Source organism: Euprymna scolopes, chromosome 11 (assembly GCF_053919585.1).
Source record: "Euprymna scolopes isolate OS-2025 chromosome 11, ASM5391958v1, whole genome shotgun sequence".
Taxonomy (NCBI): Eukaryota; Metazoa; Mollusca; class Cephalopoda; order Sepiida; family Sepiolidae; genus Euprymna; species Euprymna scolopes.
In genome coordinates this window covers 146,755,470-146,774,970 of record NC_136492.1, presented here as the reverse complement: position 1 = coordinate 146,774,970, position 19,501 = coordinate 146,755,470, and the positions used below count along the sequence as shown (strand labels likewise).

The 19,501-nt window shown below is 32.3% G+C and overlaps 2 protein-coding genes across 2 annotated transcripts in view; one reads left to right on the top strand and one right to left on the bottom strand.

Annotated features, from left to right (window-relative positions):
• The window catches only part of LOC145288105 (uncharacterized), a 269,577-nt gene extending 268,624 nt beyond the window's left edge, over positions 1 to 953 (bottom strand). The window contains exon 1 of the mRNA XM_080136163.1: positions 386 to 953. Coding sequence (XP_079992289.1) covers positions 386 to 525 — 140 coding nt within the window. The 5' untranslated portion in view covers positions 526 to 953. The remainder of the gene's footprint in view (positions 1 to 385) is intronic.
• A 774-nt stretch (positions 954 to 1,727) lies between these two features.
• Positions 1,728 to 19,501, top strand: part of LOC145288106 (uncharacterized) — a 177,926-nt gene continuing 160,152 nt past the window's right edge. The window contains exon 1 of the mRNA XM_080136164.1: positions 1,728 to 2,081. Coding sequence (XP_079992290.1) covers positions 1,998 to 2,081 — 84 coding nt within the window. The 5' untranslated portion in view covers positions 1,728 to 1,997. The remainder of the gene's footprint in view (positions 2,082 to 19,501) is intronic.

Sequence of the window (19,501 nt, the reverse complement as noted above, 5' to 3'; positions counted from 1 at the left end):
TGCAGAATACGTGCTACTTTCGTGACAGGATTTTCAAGTTAAATGTAGTTTTTACGGTATCTTTTGCGTATTAAATTGTTAAGTGAAAGTACGGAATAGTAACAAAACGCCCTCTTCTCGCCGTGCTAAGAATAGCTTTCTAAATAATAACGTTATTATTTCAGGACGATCCGTGTTCTACATAAGCACCAATGTTTTTACTTTAGTATTTAATATTATGAATAAAATTGTCCAATACGTTGAAGCTTGTTTTTTTTTTTCTTTTCTGTTTTCATTTTCAATTTAAGCTACAAGAAATCCCAGCCATAGCTAAGTTTGAAGTTTGCGATTAAAACTATCCTCCGCAAAGAAGAAACTTTTTAAAAAGTTTTCATTGTCAACTTACCACGTTAAACTGTGAATCTTTTTGGATGGCATCTTTCTGTAGTGTTTCGAAGAAGATTTGGCGGCTTGGCAGTGCCGCGATCTTTCCATATTCTCTGTTTTTTCGGCAATATTCTGCAAAGAGAACTCACTTTTCATCATGGTAATAAAAATGCGTTGTCGTCCTCTCTTTCTCTCTCTTATGTGGTTGGTCGGAAAACTCGCTTCCTCGCGCGGCGAATATTAGACATGAGCTCAATGTCCACACGGACGAGAGTTTGCTGTTAATAGCCTTAGAGAGTATACTTTCTTGTTTTTTTTGAAAATGGACAACTCCAATCCGACGTAGTGGTAAAGTTTAAAACTAAACAACTACAAGAAAAAAGCAGCCATGGAGTCTAGAAACTCCACGCCAATCTCTACTACAATAAGTCGCACTGAATTGGCTGCTCACCTCCACAGCCGTGCACGTTGAAGATGTCTATTTGACGGGGAGGAGCCAAACGCAATTCAGCGGCTGAAGGGAAGAGGTGGAGGCAACAACACGAACGGCAAAGATTATTATACAGTTGGGAGAATTAAAATAAAAACGCCCATTCTAAACTTGTTGAGCGACAAAAATTTACAAATCTCACCCTCCTTCCCTGTCTTTTCCACTAGCATTATTGAAAGTATAAATTTGTATTATTTTATTATTTGTTAAACATACATTTTAAAAAAATATGTTAGTAATTATGCGGAAAGTTTAGACCACAAGGAAATAAATAGGAATTTTAATTCCAATTTCTCTTCCGTTTAACCTTATTTTTTTACGAAAAATAAAAAATGAAAATAATTATCTTGTAATAATAGTAAAAATAAAATAAAGCAATTCTTTTAAAGCTGTTGTTAAAAAATTGGCAAAAATATTAATTACATTTATATTTAAATTTATTTTTTTTATGAAATAATGATTTTTCGCGAAATAAAACCATTCTTTTTTCTAGTTAATTTTTGATTTAGTTTAATAGCTTTTAAACAAGAATTTTTTTTAATTATGAGTGGGAGGTGACACTCAGCAGGTGCACATGTCTCTAAACACCAACTGTGTTACATATAAATTTACTGCTTTCATCTATTTGCGCAATATTTAATCCTGCCCCAAAAATCATATCCGTTACATTTGTAAAGTTCCTTTAATTAAAAAAACTAAAATCTAGGAAATAAGAATAAAAAAGATTTTAAAAGTCAAAAGACCGTATCAAAAAAGAAAAAAAAAAAAAAAAAAGCCGGGTTTTTTAGTCTCTTAATGGGAGGAGCTTGCAAAAAGGCGGTGTAGTGCGGGGAGAGCGTGTGCGCGCGTTGTGTTTGCGTATCGGGAGTGCGAGTAGGAGGAGGAGGAGGCCTCAAAAAAAGAAGTGGTCGTCGGTGCGTATTTGCTTCTTCCATGTGTGAAGCGCTTTTCTGTCTGCAAGATGGAGGAGTATACGTTTAACTAAAGTGAAAGACTGCGTTTTTTGGCAAAAGAAACTGCTCGAAAGTTTTTGGGCCAAAAAGTTTAGCCATTTTTTTTTATCTGGATAATGTTGAATGTCGACAAGCAACATCGGATAAAGCACTGAACATTATTTGAGAAACTTTGTGACGAAAGTATAATGGCGAACCGCAACTTTCCCGTTGCTATTTGCCTCGTGTTAAGTTTAGTAATTTTTTGGGGACAACACGCAGCTGAAGCGAGGGTAGGTTCTTTTTTCTCTTGAAATTTATTTTTTTTTTGTTAAAAATCTGATCCGTTTATTTTGTTATTTCATACCCCGTTTTTTTCTGTCGTCCCCTATTCGTGTTTCCTGTGTAATGAGATTTCTTTTGTTGATAGAACTAGTTTTTTTCTATCCGTCACTCTTCGAAAAACAAAAATGAAAAAATAGAAAACATGTGAAAATTCCAAAAGGTTTTCATAAATATTTGATAATATGTATAACAAAATATTGACCCAACGGGTCACGATATAACCCCCCCCCCGCACAGTTTTTGAAGTTTAAATAACTTTGTTTTCTTTTTACATCATCGATAATGAAGAATTTCTCTATCTTTCCTTTGAAACTTTATTTCAAGCAGATGATATTAAATAAATATAGATATAAATTTCTATTAAATGGTGCAACAATCTCATCTCATCTCATACGTGTGCTTACGTTTCTCGTCGCTACATAACTTACACATGATTATTTTATTTTGTTTGTGAAGTATAGAAATCGAAACCATATTTAAAAATAATTAAAAAAATAGTTTATGAAATAAAAGCAAAAAAGCAAAAACGAAAGTAAAAAAAAAACAAACAAAAACACAAAATAAACTTCCAGGCAACGTCAAGTGGGTAATATATATCCATCGTTCATTTATCGATTATTGATTCCTATTTTCGTTAGGTTTGTCAATCTATTTCGAGAACGTTTCTACATCAGAAAGTATAACACAAACAAAGAGACAACAACTAAGTCGAATAACGTATATAATAATTACTATTATTTGAAATTATTATTTGAAATTATTATTGGAAATTATTATTTGAAATTATTATCAATTATCACTAATACAATCAATCGATACATCCGTGTTATCGTTCATTCTATTACTAAAAATTAAAACAACAAAAACTCTTTTCAATCAAATACTTATCCAATTACATTATTAAAATTTATTTTCTTTATATTAAACTGAAACTGACATTATTTAATCGTAATTGCATCAACACACTACCTTTTATATTGCGATTGGACTCTCTGACCTCCTCATTTATTTTGTCGTCTGCATATAAAAAACATATTTCTTTCATTATATATATTTGCATAAAAAATATTTACTTTTTTTTAATATATATATATATATATATATATATATATATATATATACATTGGAAAAAGTCTTGTATTCACTGTTGGTTTCGTTAAAACATACATTTTTAATAAATAAATAAAAATAAATTTCCATTTTTAGCTCTTCTTCGTGATGTCACCGAAAAAGGCGGCCGCACGTTGACCCGGGGAGAAATTATTATTTCATGCATATATATGAGAGTGCTGCCTCCTAAAATAGAATCTGACATTTCTAGCCTTTCCCGTGACTTGTAAATAGATTTCTTGTACAAATTTACTCTGCAGTTAAAATGTAATATCATATTTATTATTTAAAATTGAAACATTTTTATAAAATAAAAATATAGGATGTATTTTTTAGTCAGCTTTTCTTTTCTTTTTTTTATATTTTTTGTTTATTCTTTTAATCAATGAACGGAAGTTATTATTTCGTATCAATTCTTTTTCAAATTTACACACAGAATGTTTTTAAAAAAATGATTGAAATTAATTAAATGGTTTAATATTTTATAGTAATCTATACCATGTGAGTCCGTCTTTTATGTACGGGGATGCAGTTGAGAAAGAAGCCCTATGCCAAGATCACATATAGCTTCTTTTAATAAAACTTTACTAGAAATCCAATAAGTGTTTGAATTTTGTATTCGGGGAGGGTGCCAAAACTATCGTAGGGTCCGCATTCACTGTAAACAGATAACGTTTTATTGTATTTATAACTTCAAAAATTAAACGTTATAAACATTTAAATAAAAAATACAAATAAAAATGGACGGGTTCAGGACAAGGTGTAGAATTACACAGAAATTCTCATTAATTCGTGTGAATAGCTGCTAGTATAGGTATCCATCGAAATGTCTTACAATTTACACGTTAATTTTTTTTTTTTTTAACTATTTCTTTTAATTCAAAATATTGTATCTTAGATATATATTATTTAAAAATCTACAAATCATAAGCACAAATCGATGGATGCGGATGCTGGCAAATACACCGGAAATAAAATGGAATCCCTGTGCACCTCTGTTCAATGTCTTAATGAGATTTTGCCATTTACATTCTTATATATATATATATATATATATATATATATATATATATATATATATATATTACGTCTTTCATTTTCATTTCGATACTTTTTTGTGACTAAGAGCGGAGGAGGACCGCTTGAAATATTAAAAAAATTTTTTAAAATAATAAAATATTAAATACAAAAAGTAACATCATTTTCATGCTGTAAAAAAACTCATAACCTTTAAATCACTTTTCTAGAAGCATACGTGGACATTTAGCATTATATATATATATATATATATATATATATATATATATATATATATATATATATATATATATATGTAGAACAGTAGTTTGCATTCCAAATGTCAAAAGGTGGAACTAACTCAAATTCATAATTTTTTTTTTAATTTTGTTGATTTACATAGGTTTAATTTAGTCGAGCTCCTTTCTTTGGACAACGGAAGATATTTAATCATTTCACTAAACAATTCTTCAGAGACGAATAAGTACTCTTCGAAAGACGCTACAAAGTTCAAGATATGAAATTAACGCACGCACACACACACACATATATATATATATGTGTGTGTGTGTGTGTGTGTGTGTGTATTTTATGTATGCATGTATATTATAATGTTATATACTATATTGTGTATAGATTTTCAGCATTTACTTCAAAACTGCTCAATATGTGAGTAGAGCTCAGTAGTAAGATCTTAAATATATTTATGCAACTTATCCAACAGATGCAGTGAATCGCCAGTATATATATATATATATATATATATATATATATATATATATATATATATATATATATATATATATATATATATATATATATATATGCATGAAAGAGAGAGAGAGAGAGATTAAGGAGAGACTTGATGGAAGAGTATACATTTATTTTTGGAGAAAATCTCATGTAATCTATTTTTAAAGAAATATTATTATTACGATTTGTTAACGATCGCAAATAAATACGTGATCGCTTGTAACTGAGCCTTCGTCATATTTTTCAAAAAGTCTATTACGTCATATTCTCGAAGATTTCTAAATAATCTGAAACACTGGGAAAGATTATTCTATTAACACTGCTCCCATTATGTACGTAGACACATTGATGTAAATTCAAAAACAGACCCTGTGTTCGTAAGTATTGGAATTTACCTGCCACCCCCTCCCCGCGTCATCTCCGTCACCGAAGGCTGGAACTGACAAGGTCGTTTTTATTGTGAGGCATGGAGGTGGGGGTGGGGGGCTAGCGCTTTAACGGCATTCACTTCTAAAAAAAAAATCATAGCCTCCATCGGCATTCCCTCACAATCGAGGGCGCCTAAGTCGACAGGCAATGAATCTGCCCTTCCCTCTTTTCTGCAATGTGAAAAGGGGATTGGGTCAGGGGTTACTGCGACTGTGTTTAAGTTTTAATGGTATACTTCAACAACATCTGTGTAGAAGGTATTTTCCATTTACCTGCCTCCTCACGAGGACAAGAAATGACACACATGTATCATGTGGAGGGAGGGAAGGGTTAGCTTAGCGCCCAGAAAAAATACAGCCTACCTCAAGACTCCTTCAAAATGAGATGACGCTTAGTTAACATGCAATGAATTTGTTCCTCTTTCTTTTCTATAATGGGGGAGCTACTGCCTGGGAGGAAAGCTTTCTTACACAGGATATAATTTTTAATAATACACATAATGCCGAACGGTGTAAATACATATTGGGTTTTACCTGCCCTCACCCCGGCATGATGTGATACAAGGTTAGGTATGGGTATCCACGGGTGGGCGGGAGTTTAGATGTCATGTGCTTTCAAATGAAGCCTCTTCGAAATGGGAGTAAAATTTGAATATCAGCAACACCAAAAGGCGTTAATTCATTCACTGGGACTTACCTGCCTCCCCTCCAGTGGAGAATATGACACAGGGTTAAGTTTTTGGTGATCAGTGCTTTATCGGCATCCAGGTCAAGATTACTTCAGTCCCTTTAGAATTTTCTTACAAATATACAGGCAAAAGAGATGCTATCTGCCATGAATGCAAATGGGGGACATGCTACTTTAGAAAAAAAGTCTCCTGAAACTATTTTTTTTATATACTGTCCCACTGCAACAACTGTGACTCCAGGGTTGGAAAGTCAGATTGAAAAGTCAGCGCCCCAAGGTATTCTGACCTGTAAAAAGTTCCTAATCAGCATTCCCTGTAGAGTCGTCTCAGGCGATTAGCAATAAAGTAACCCCTTCTCAAAGAGAGAAGGCAATATCTGCGAGAGTGGATCCCCTAGAACTACACAGAACTAAACTCCCACTACAAAATCAACAGAGATCAGGTCATTACAGGATTGACTTACTCTCTCTTGATTTTGGGGTCGAGTTATTCAGAATTTCACTTCATGAAAATTTAAAAAAAAAATGAAAATAAAAAAATCTTTATAATGAACACTCCAGTGATGGAAAGAAAATATCGTACTCCAAAAATCACGTAAATTAATTTAGTAGCTTCATTTTTTAATAAAAAATCAAATTTCATGACTCAACTTCACGGCGCCTTCTTGAATATATTCTGAAGAAACACAAGGGATAAATCTAAAATCAAGGTTTTAGAAATTCATTCTTAACATGGGTAGGAGGGAGGGACATTAGAAAGACTCAAATTTGCTTAAAAATTGTTGTCTTATTTAAAAATAAAACTACTTGATCACTTTACGTGATTTTTGGTGTATGATATTTTTTCCGTCGTAGGTGTGTACATTATATGGATTTTTCTTTATTTTCTATTTTTTATGAATGATTCTGGACAACGGCTAAAATTTACACTTTAATCAGTAAGCGTTGGTGTGACTTGCAACATTCACATATATATATATATATATATATATATATATATATATATATATATATATATATATATATATATATATAGTAATGTGATTGTTAATTTAAAATTCACATTAGAATTAAAAATTAAAAATCTGTTTCATAAGAAGGAACAACAACAAAGTCAATAATTTGTACGATCGTTTCGGGAACGATGTTTTTATTGTGATAGACATTAAGCCTTGGACAATAATTTTGACATAGTTTTTTTAAACAAAGTCTCCTCGTCAGCAAAAGTATTGGGTGTTTTTTTTTTAATATGTAAAAGACACCATAAATAAACCTAGCATTTTTTAAGTAAGGCAGATGTATCTTTTAATTGTTCGCCTTTTGAAAACCGTAATTATCGTCAAATCATCCATTTGGATGTTGATTGTAGCTTATATATATATATATAGCTTTATATATATGTAGCTTTATATATATATAGCTTTATATATATGTATATATATATATATATTAAATTTATTTATACAAACATTAATGGCTACATATCCATGTTTGTGTTTTATGAAGACACGAAGCAAAGTGCTCAACTAGGCAGGAGCATTTGTATATATCCAGTCCAAATAAATTTAATATACCTGCTCTATTCACTCATTGAGCACTTTTTGGTACTGATATATACAAATGCTCCTGCATAGTTGAGCACTTTGCTTCGTGTCTTCATAAAACACAAACATGGATATGTAGCCATTAATATTTGTATAAATAAATTTGATATACCTGCTCTGTTCACTTATTGAGCACTTCTTTGTAGACACATGTTGTTTCATTGGATGTACTTCTAGGGAACTAACCTCTACTGGATATATATATATATATACATATATATATATATATATATATATATATATATATATATATATATATATATATATATATATATATATATATATATATATAAACTGTGGTGTGTGTGGGAAAGAACCTTAGCCAAGTGCTCAGTTATAGAGAAGAATTCAATATTTACTTTTAAATTTTACAGGTCAGAAAAAACATCGGTACAATCGGTTTCAAATCCGATATAAGGGGACAAGTTTATGGTCGAAAAATATTGGATTCTCTTCAGTCTCTGTTCATATTTGTCACCATTTCCGATAAGAACACATATAAAAAGAGGCCGAAGAGAATCCTGTATGTTTCGACCATAAACTGGTCCCCTTTATATCGGATCTGAAACCGACGGTACCGATGTCTTTCTGATCTTCTGGATATATATATATATATATATATATATATATATATGTGTGTGTGTGTGTGTGTGTGTACTTTTACATAAGCAGTAATGTGCTACTACGCAGTTATGAGCATGTCATTTTAAATATAAGCGTAGTTGCCTAAAGAGGTCACTAGTTACTAAATACTAGATGACCAAAACATGCTCATGATTGTGTAGCAACAACTTACTGTTTATATAAAAACAAATTGAAAGTATACCTTGCTCTATTTCGATATTGAGCACTCTTGTATTAACCTCGTGATATTTTAAGAAAGCCTTCTCCTCCAATAGTTTCTTCAACAGAACTGCTAGACTTGGAACTCCCTTCCGGGATTCTGCTTTCCCAACTGCACTGGCATGCAGAAGTTCAAGTGTAATGTGAACAAACATTTTGCTACTCATCTCCCTTCATAATATCCCTGCAACTAATGTCCCCGATAGTAGCCCCCTACTTCAAAGTGGCACTGTACCGTGTTTGGGGTGAAAATTGAATTTAAAAAAAAAATAACTATATTCCAGTGGAAGTTCTTAGAAAGAACACTTGAATTCTATGTAAGATGCATAGATATCATGATTCTCCCCCAACCTTTCAAACCAGGGTAGTACAGGGAGGGGGGGCCTAAGCACCTGCCCCTTTCATCCTGTTTTAAAAGTGCCCTTTTCAGAGGAATGTATTATATGCCTGTGCCGCACTGAGACACGTTCATTCCTATATTTTTGCCGGCTTTTTTTTCACTTGAGCACCTGCCCTGAAAAAGTTCTCTGCCCATCCGTTTCAAACGCTGAGAAAGTAAACTCGTAAAGAGTATCACTTTTCCTCCCAACTTAAATCTTATCTTTCTTGTGGTTTTTCTTGGTCTTGCTCAATTACAGGACAAGAATTAACCTGGTTTAGCGGGTTTGTACTGTAACTGGAGTTAACAGCACGAAAAGAATATTGTTTTTATAAGATTGTATATAAACATGCCGATGAGATTTAGTTGGGCTTTGAATACTTTGTAATTTGCAGTATTTGGTCATTTGTGAGGGGAAGTACTTTCAGCTCACATTGTCCTAAAAATTCCCCCGACAGACACTCAAGAATAGCAGTAGATATTCAAATTCTATCCAGTAGACATTCCCATTCTCTCCCTCTCTCTCTCTTTATCTCTTTCTGTCTGTCTGTCTGTCTGTCGCTGTCTCTTCTGTCTCTGTCTGTCTGTCTGTCTCTCTGTATATATATATATATATATATATATATATATATATATATATATATATATATATATATATATATATTGTGTACAGAAAGTTGTTAGTTGAGACAGATCATTGGTACCGTCGGTTTCAAGCCCGATAATAAGGCCCGTTTAAGGTATCCTTATCAAGCTCTCTTCAGCCAATATTCGTCTATCTTGGCTGAAGAGAGCTTGATAAGGATACCTTAAACGGGCCTTATTATCGGGCTTGAAACCGACGGTACCAATGATCTGTCTCAACTAACAACTTTCTGTACACAAAATATAAAAATATAAATACGCTCTTACAATTTGGATTTTCTTTTTAATTGAGCACTCTGCTGGAATTCTTTTTCCAAAAAAACTAATCATATATATATATATATATATATATATATATATATATATATATATATATATATATATATATATAGAGAGAGAGAGAGAGAGAGAGAGAGAGAGAGAGAGGATAAAACTTTTTTAAAATTACTACCGGAACAGTAGTAGAAGATGTTGTATTTGAGAGAAACAGCTGACCTTATAGGCTTTTATATACTGATGTTTATTAGCTGTTTTCTTTTCGCATAAAGTTATTGTCAAGAGAGAGATAAAGCGCCTTTCTAGGGCTTTCCTCGTCTAAGTTTATAGTATAGTGCTTTTGCGGGCGTATGTCATAGCATATGTTTTAAAACTTGATATAGTCATGTTTGGGGGTGTATTTCGTCTTATAGATATTATTGGGTCATCAGGAGAGTTTCAAAAGGAAACGGGTTCATAATTTACAGTCATTCATTTTTTTACTCAATATTAATATAGCTCTATGATACATATACATATTGAGCTTATGATATATCAACAGTACTATGAGCACTGTTCTTTTAAAGTATTAATACATTTATTAATACATTAAAATATACTCTGCACTTTAGACTCTAGGTCTAATTCCCTCTACAAAATATAAAAGATATATATATATATATATATATATATATATATATATATATATATATATATATATATATGTGTGTGTGTGTGCGTGTATATATATATATATATATATATATATATATATATATATATATATATATATATATATATATATATATATATATATATATATACAGGGTGACAAAAAAAAACAGCCCCAACTCTAATTAGGCCCCGTTTCTGAGTGTTTTGTCCGAATGAAATGAAACTTTGGTCATAACTAGTTTATTATATTCAAAACATCACATCAAAACACTAGGGTCTTTGTCCTTTTTTTCTCCATTCTACATCATATGTTCTAGATGGCCTCCATTTAGTTTTTTTTTTAGTCACTCTGTATATATATATATATATATATATATATATATGTATATATATATATATACATATGTTTATATATATATAGTAAGTTAGAAAAATATATATGGCAATTAAGCTACACAGAATATTCTGCGTTTTATCCGCCTGACGAATCTTAGTGTGGATGAAACACGGAATATTCTTTGTAGCTTAATTGCTATACATATTTTTCTAACTTACTGCCTAGCTCTACCTATGTATTGAGCACTGTTGAAGTAAATACTTAGTTTACACATAAAATTATACTTTCGTATATTAATTTATGTGATTAAATGAAGTAGTCATATATATATATATATATATATATATATATATATATATATATATATTATAGGTATTAAAGAGCGATAACTTATAAATTTAACGAGGTTATTAAGAGTGCTCAATAAAATAAGAACTAAGTTATATTTTTAATAATATAAATAAATTTACAAGGCTGCGACACTGGGCATGCTAATGTATTGGACAGATGATCGGTTAAAACCACAAGTCCTCATCAGGCGACTTCAAAAGTTTTTTTAAGTCGCCTAATGAGGATTTGTGGCTTTAACCAATCATCTGTCTGAAACATTAGCATGCCCAGTGTCGTGACCTTATAAATTAATTTATATTAATAAAAAAAATATGTACACACACACACACACACACACACACACACACACACACACACACACACGTGCTCTTACTGTTCTTTTTCCTTTGGCCAATTCACTAGGAGTCTTGAATCTGACTGCAACATATATGACTTGCGCAACAAACTTGAAACTGCTGCTGTGTGCTGATGAGAGGCTTGCCCAGGCTAAAACCTCCGTCTAGATACTACACCTCGTAATAAGCTAGATCTAAAAAAAACTTTCATATCCTTTATTGCAATTCCTCCTACTACAGGACTTCTGATAAATTTATTATTTTGTCTGACTTTCCATGTCTCACTGACTTTAGCAAATAGGGTGCATACCTTTATAAGTATTTGCTAATATTTTCTCTCCTCTGATGAGATGGCAGACATCGAAACCCTATAGGTTAAGGAGATTAATTTTCTAAAGCATTCTTTGTCTTGCTGAGAATAATAAAAATTCTTTGATATGAAATTCATTTCAATGAGAGTTTTTTGAAATTTATAGAGTTACAATTTAATTTATTGTCTCTATCTTGCATATCGAACAATTCTTGTTTAGATACGATAACTTATAGAATATTACTGTCAGTAATATTTTGTAAACCTTACAATCTCACGTTTCCATAACAACTGATTGTTAAATAAAAACTATTCTGAAGTATATATATATATATATATATGTATATATATATATATATATATATATATATATATATATATATATATATATATATATAATGGGTTTATTGATTGGTTTCCTAGATGTAAATCCAATGAAACTCGCGTGATTATTAAAGAGTGCTCAATGCAGGATAGAGCTGGTATATAGTCTGTTTATTATACAAACGTTATTGGTTACATATGTGCATATATGTTTCAGTAGAATCCCAATTCAAGGATAACATTTCATTGGATTTACATCTAGGAAACCAATCAATAAAACCATTATATATATATATATATATATATATATATATATATATATATATATATATATATATATATATATATATATATATACTTACTGCAGATTGTTTCTAAAGCACTAGATAAAGTTCATGAAGAAACAGACAAAAAACTACAATATATATAATCATTTTCTATATGCAATTTTACTAATTATGATAGTAATTGCATATAAGTAAATAACACAAAGTTTTAACTGAGATAGCTCGATAGTGCAGTAGAGGAGCTATGAATACTTTTTAAATATTACCAATTCATCAGGGAAAGACCCTCTTAATGTTCATTTTTCGAAATATTATTTTATTGCATGCAATTGTTTCGGCCCTAGTTATTATCAATAAAAGAATAATATTTTGAAATGAACATTAAAGAAGGTCTGTCCCTTATGAAGTGGTAACACTATATATATTAAAAGAAATTATGGTTTACACTTAGTGCAACACAGTACTCTTCTATAAAAAGGGTTGAGCCTCTCAGTATCATGAAAATTGTAAACAATTTATTTAAACAGCATAATTCATTTCATCCCCAAGTAGCAGGATAATTAGATGAGTTGATAAGACAACTGACACTAGTTTGTCACGATTGGTAATGACCTGGCATTCAGGTTTCAGATTTGGGGGTTGTAATGCACTTGCTATGTCTAGGCACAATGACGAGTGGTCAAACAACGAAACAGCTGTCTGTACTTTATATACTTATATACTAGCTGTTGCCTGGGAAGTAGTGAAGTCATTTTAGTTTTTAATCTTATACAGGTTAAAGCTTGAATAATTATTAGGTATTATCCTTGAGTTGCTAACGGTCTTTCTATACAAGGGTTTTTCAGAACAACATTATATGAGGATATTTTTTTCCCGATCAAGCAAACATTGACCAGATATTCAAAATCATATGGTATTTGCTGTTTGGTAAATTTTCAAATGTTAACTCTTTCAACTCTGACCTTTGGCAACCAAAATTTTCGCCCCAAAACTGATTAAATTGGGTGAATAGTTTGCTAGAGACCGCAAAGGTCAAATCTTTTAAACTTTGACCCCTTGGCAATCAAATTTTTGGACAAAATCCGTCTGAATACACTTTATGTAAAATTTCAAATGTTTAGACCAAAAATTGGCTGTGTAATTTGGTAGAGACGACAGAGGTCAAATTTTTTAAACTTTGACCCCAATTTTGATCCCTTAACATTTATTGTTTTGAACTCAAATCAAATTAAAAAGTTTGATCCATGTCCAAGTAACCAACTTCTAAAATTTCATGTGTTTAGACCCAAAATTGGCGGAGTTTGGTAGAGTTTTCAAATGTCAAATCGTTGAACTTTGACCCCTTGACAGCCAAATTTCTGGCCGAAAACCGATTAAAAAGATTTTCCCAAATCTCAATGCCTCTTTTGTCAAATCTCGAGTCTGTAGACAGAAAATTGACAGAGTAGTTTGGTAGGGAAATGTACACACACACACAGACAGACAGACAGACAGACAGACAATTTCACTTTTATAGATATATAAATACATATATATATATATATATATATATATATATATATATATATATATATATATATATTGATACTCCCATTGATTTCGACATATGAGTTTCATCACAACTATGTTGTTTGGAAATCTACACAGATGATGTACTTATAGTTGTGCAGTCTTTGTGCAGAACCAATCACACTTTTTGGTACACACTTTTTGGTACACACTTTTTGGGGCAAGTCAGAGCAGACAGTAGACTTCAGGTTTTACATCAGAGTTTTCTTTCTCCTAAATGGATGTCTTAATAAAAACTGAGGGTGCATCTCTCCTGTTGGATTAAATGTGACTCTAGATACCAACCTGAAAATTTTTATGCTTCGTGCGGTACATACAGCATTTAGCATTCCTAAGTGGTCGCCCATGTGGTACTGGCCAGGCTCGTAATTGCTTAACTTCAGTGATTTGGCAAGAGGAGTTGTGTGTTAGAATGTTTATGCCAAATATAATACTCCCTATCTTGGGTTGAGCATATTGGGAAGTGATATACAAACAAGAGCATCACTTAATACGCTGTGGGTAAAGAAATCGAGCTTAGGTATTTGGATGATGTCTAAACTTTGTTAATTACTACCCACACAGCAGCCGTATAGCGTAATGATGAGAAGTCTTGACTGTCATTTGGATGGTCGGGTTTCGATCCTCGCTTGAGTAGTTGCCTGTCTAGCCGCACTGATGAGCTGTGATACAGTGAAATAGTACTGTATATGGATGACTATATATATATATATATATATATATATATATATATATATGTTATTGATTATTAATTGAAAGATGAAGAATATTATGAGAGGATTGAAAATGATGAATGGAATGACCAAAGTTTGATTACTTCTAGAGATAGTCTATGAATGACAAGAATTTGTTGACATTGAATTTAAAGGTGACTGTGGAGAGCCTAAAAGAAAGGTTTGTCTAAACAAATTCTGGTTGAACCGTTCTCTTCAATTCTTACAACGATCACTAAGCTGCTGTCTCAATGATCTTCATCAACCCTTATCCTCGTATGGCCTTTTAGCCTTGTTAAGTGGTGATTCCCATGTAAGAAAAAAATATGACTGCTTCGAATAATATCCAAGATAATTTTCCACACAGAGTCAAATAGTGTGCCCAATCATGAAATCCGCAGCTCTTTGGCTTAAATGTCTTCTTGTGTGATTGGAATGAGATTTAAAAAGCATAAGATTATGTTGATTGAAATTTTTTTACAAATTCCAACCATATATACCACCTATAGCAATGGCCAACAACTCTTTATCTGAGAGTACGTCTCTCAAGCTCCTTGGCCTAACGTTCACAGGAAACATGAGTTGGAGCAATTACATCGAGGGCATTGCCAGGGCCGCTGCGAGGAAGGTGGGTTCTCTCTACCGTGCTAGAAAACTTCTAACACCCGAAAGTATCCTGTACCTCTATAAGGCCACTATTCGCCCATGTATGGAGTATTGCTGTCATATTTGGGCTGGTGCATCGGCTACTAGTCTCTCGCTCCTTGACAGGGTTCAAAAGAGAGTCGCAAATCTGATAGGCCCTAAACTGGCATCTAAGCTTCAGCCTCTGTCCCATCGTCGAAACGTTGCATCCCTCTGCCTGTTCTACAAGTATTATAATGGTGAATGCTCTGAAGAACTGCAAGCACTTGTGCCCCCACGACGTGAACACCCTCGACAGACCCGACAAGCTGCAAAATCCCACCCCCACACTGTAGAGATCCCTAGATGTAAAAGATCTTTCTACTCCAGTAGTTTCTTCCCCAGAACTGCTAGACTTTGGAATTCCATTCCAGGTCACTGCTTCCCCAGCTGTACTGACATGCATAAGTTCAAGTGCAACGTGAAACAACATCTCGCTGCCCTAATCTGTACATAGTACCCCAGTAGATGTTTCCCCTGATAGTAGCCCCCTACACCAAAGTGGCAATGTGCCTTGTTTGGGGTGAAAATGTAATAAAAAAAAATAAAAAAATTTAAAAAACATCCTGATAAGCAGCATAAAGTTGATATTTTCTTGCGCCCCCCCCCTTTTTAGGGATGTAAATTTTATTTTCACTAAATTTGTAAATCAGTTGTATGCAAAAGACAAATCTAAATGTGTGTGGGGCATTTAAACACTAATAAAAATTCTTAGTACTAAGACTTATACTTGAGTCTTTCGAGCGCATACAATGAAAGAGGTGACCTCCAAGAATCGCCATACCATTGTGCAGCATAGCAATATATTAACAAGAATGGCACTGAAGTATTTGGGGATTGTGTTCCATACAATATAAAACCAGATTCATGTGCTCTGTAGTCATAGCTCTGTAGTTCGGTATGAGTGTGAGTCATGGATTCTTACTGTGGACCTAGAGAGAAGAATATAGTCCATAGAAATTAGACGCTTTCAAAAGATACTGAACATTTTTAATATGTGATATTCAGCATCTGGAGATAGTCCAAAGACTGACTACTCGAATGGTGCAGTGTCGACTGAATTTGCTTATAAAGCTGACTCTCCCTTGAGCGCTGACAATTATGTGATCTTATTTTGGCTTATAATCTCCTAAATGGACATTATGATATTCCTTGGGACTTATTTTTCACTGTTGTACTAGAAGGAGGTCTATGCAGATACTAAAAACTATTCCACCACCGATTTCGATTGAACTGGAGAACGGCTACTTCCTTAATCAGGATTCTTTGACCTTAAAGGTAATAATTGCAGGAATAAGGGAGGTAATAATTGCACCAACACCACAACAATTGAAGATAAATTTAAAACGATGTTGGACTACTGTATCCTCCACTGTGTAAATTTTTAGCATCATTTCCCTTACATAACGAGAGTTTTTTTTTGTTTTTTGTTTTTTGTTAAATAAATTGAATTTCATACCAAAAACCACAAAGAAGAAAGTGAAGAAAAACTCAGACAAAACAATGATACTACTGAAAAATGCGAAGAAAAGAAAAATGGTTCATCCATATCACATGATCATCAAGTCTTGCAAATTTAGTTAACTTGCAGTTTATGTTTCTTCCATTTAAGAAATAGTCAGAATTCACGAATGTTACTTTCTTAATTGAATTTAAATCTTTTCAGTTTTGTTGTGAATTATGTAGAACATTTAAGGTATTCAGTAAATGGGTAGCAGTACCTTTTTTCTTTTCCTGTGAAGCACATTGATAACTGCTTCAAATCTTATAGATTTTAAAAAGACATTATTAAGTGTTTTACTTATAGGACAGTGAGGAAGTAGATGGATTAATTACTTTCTTAATTGCAGAGGGTTTGAATTTGTTGTGTAGTTAAACACATAAACTAAACATAATCACTACATCCAGGCAATGTCGATTCAATCTGCTAGTTTTTATGGTATGAAATTTGATCTTTCTTGCAAGAGTTAGTCAACCTTATTGACTCCATTTTGTTTTTGTTTTGAAGTTTCTTATTGGTTAAGATGATTATGGTTCGAAATGGTTATTGTTTAATGTGTCGTCGCCTCTCCTTCCTTGCTTAAAGAATGGAATGTGGGTGTGGATTCTGAACATGCAACCGTTCTTTGACTCAAAGAGAAAGGGGGCTGGATTCTTTGGAGGAAAAGTTCCCAAGGGTGAGTTTCTATGTAGGTGAAAGAACTTTAGTTGCAACCACTTAGAATCACCAAGAAGTTCATGTTTTTTCATTTTTTATAGATTCCAAATTTTCCATTGTCTTATGAATTTTGTTTAATTACAAAAAAGACATAATCGCTTAGTCTTTGTGAAGAACAAATTGGGTTTTAAATAGAAATTCTTTGCTGATTATTTCTGCAATTTGATTGGTCAAAAATGAGATTTGGAAATTTGAAACTTTTTCATATTTTTTACTCATTCGACTTAAGGAAAACTTCACATCTTTTCTTTTAATCAAAAGAAAGTGGTTTCTCTCTTTTAGTGTTACCCTGAGCCTAACTCTAACTCTACCCTAACCCTAACCCTAATCCTAAATCTAACGCTAACACTAACCCAGATAGTTTCTATTTTTTAGCTAAGATGCGATAAAAAAGTATTTTTTTTTAATTGTTGCTTTTATAATGTAATCTAATTTTATCAAATGACGTTTTTTTCTTTCATAAGTGTCTTCTCTCTCTCTTCTTTGTGATAAATATGTTTTTTCTATTTATCAGTTTTTCACATTTAATTTTTGATTTTGATAATTATTACTATTAAGAACAACTATACAGTCTTTATGAACATCTGACAAAGTTTGGACAGATTGAATGACGATATATTACAACAAAACAAAACAAAAAAAGGATACCAAAAAGAATTACATAATAAATAACTGTAACCAAAGGCAATATGTATTACTCGTCTACCTATCTGAAGAAGTTTATTCTTTGTATTTTAACGATTTTTTAGTGTTTTTTATTTGAAAACAAAAATGTTTTAAAGTCCAATTAGAATGGAAAAAATGGTAGTATGTCCACAGTGTCATTACAGCCAGTTTGCAGTCTTAATAATCGAAAATCTAACAAATTACTGATAGAATATTTCATTTCCGCATAGTTGGGGACATTTATTGGATGAGTTGTTTAGTTTTTGACTTTTGAGCGATTATCAAGGCTCTAAACTGGCTGTTTATGACAACACGGACAGATCACCAATTTCTATTCATTCTAACTCAACAAACTTTATACTACTTTTGTTTTTAAGTAAAAAACACTTTAAAATAAGTTAAAAACACACAAAACTTATCAAAGCATGTTGTAGAGTATGAGAATAAATTAGCTTGCCTTTGGTAACATTTATTTGTGGCATATTTATTTGTGGCATATTTATTTGTGGCATATTTATTTGTGGCATATTTATTTGTGGCATATTTATTTGTGGCATATTTATTTGCAATCCTTTTTTATTCTGTTGTTGGCTATTACAATACATGTGCAATTAAATAAAGAAATGACGTTTCTGAATCTTTGAGATCAGGATTGGTTCTTATTTGGATTCTTCGGACTACTGTTCTCATCTGCATGATAAGAACAGAAGGCCGAAGATTCCAAATAATACGAATAACCAATCCTGATCTCCAAAATTCAGAAACGTAATATCGATTCATTACGGATCAGTGTAGGAAAAATCGTAATTTACTAGGCTAGCATGTGTGCGTGCTTCAAAGTGGATCGTGTAATAAAAAAGGTTGGGGAAAGAAATGCTAAAATGGCGAAACCCAGTTAGTTTTATGGTTGACAGTCACATGAGCAACGCAGATTGTTATCGTTTCTATTCAAATGAGACAAGTGAATAAAAACGCACATGAAGCGAACAAGGGACGAGTTGGACAAAATTGTGCTTTGTACATTGTTGTGTGCAAGTAAACTTAAAAAAATGTCAAGTTTGGAGCTGGTAGTTTTGACAACAGTGAGTTGAGTTGGTAGTTTTGACAACAGTGAGTTGAGTTGGTAGTTTTGACAACAGTGAGTTGAGTTGGTAGTTTTGACAACAGTGAGTTGAGT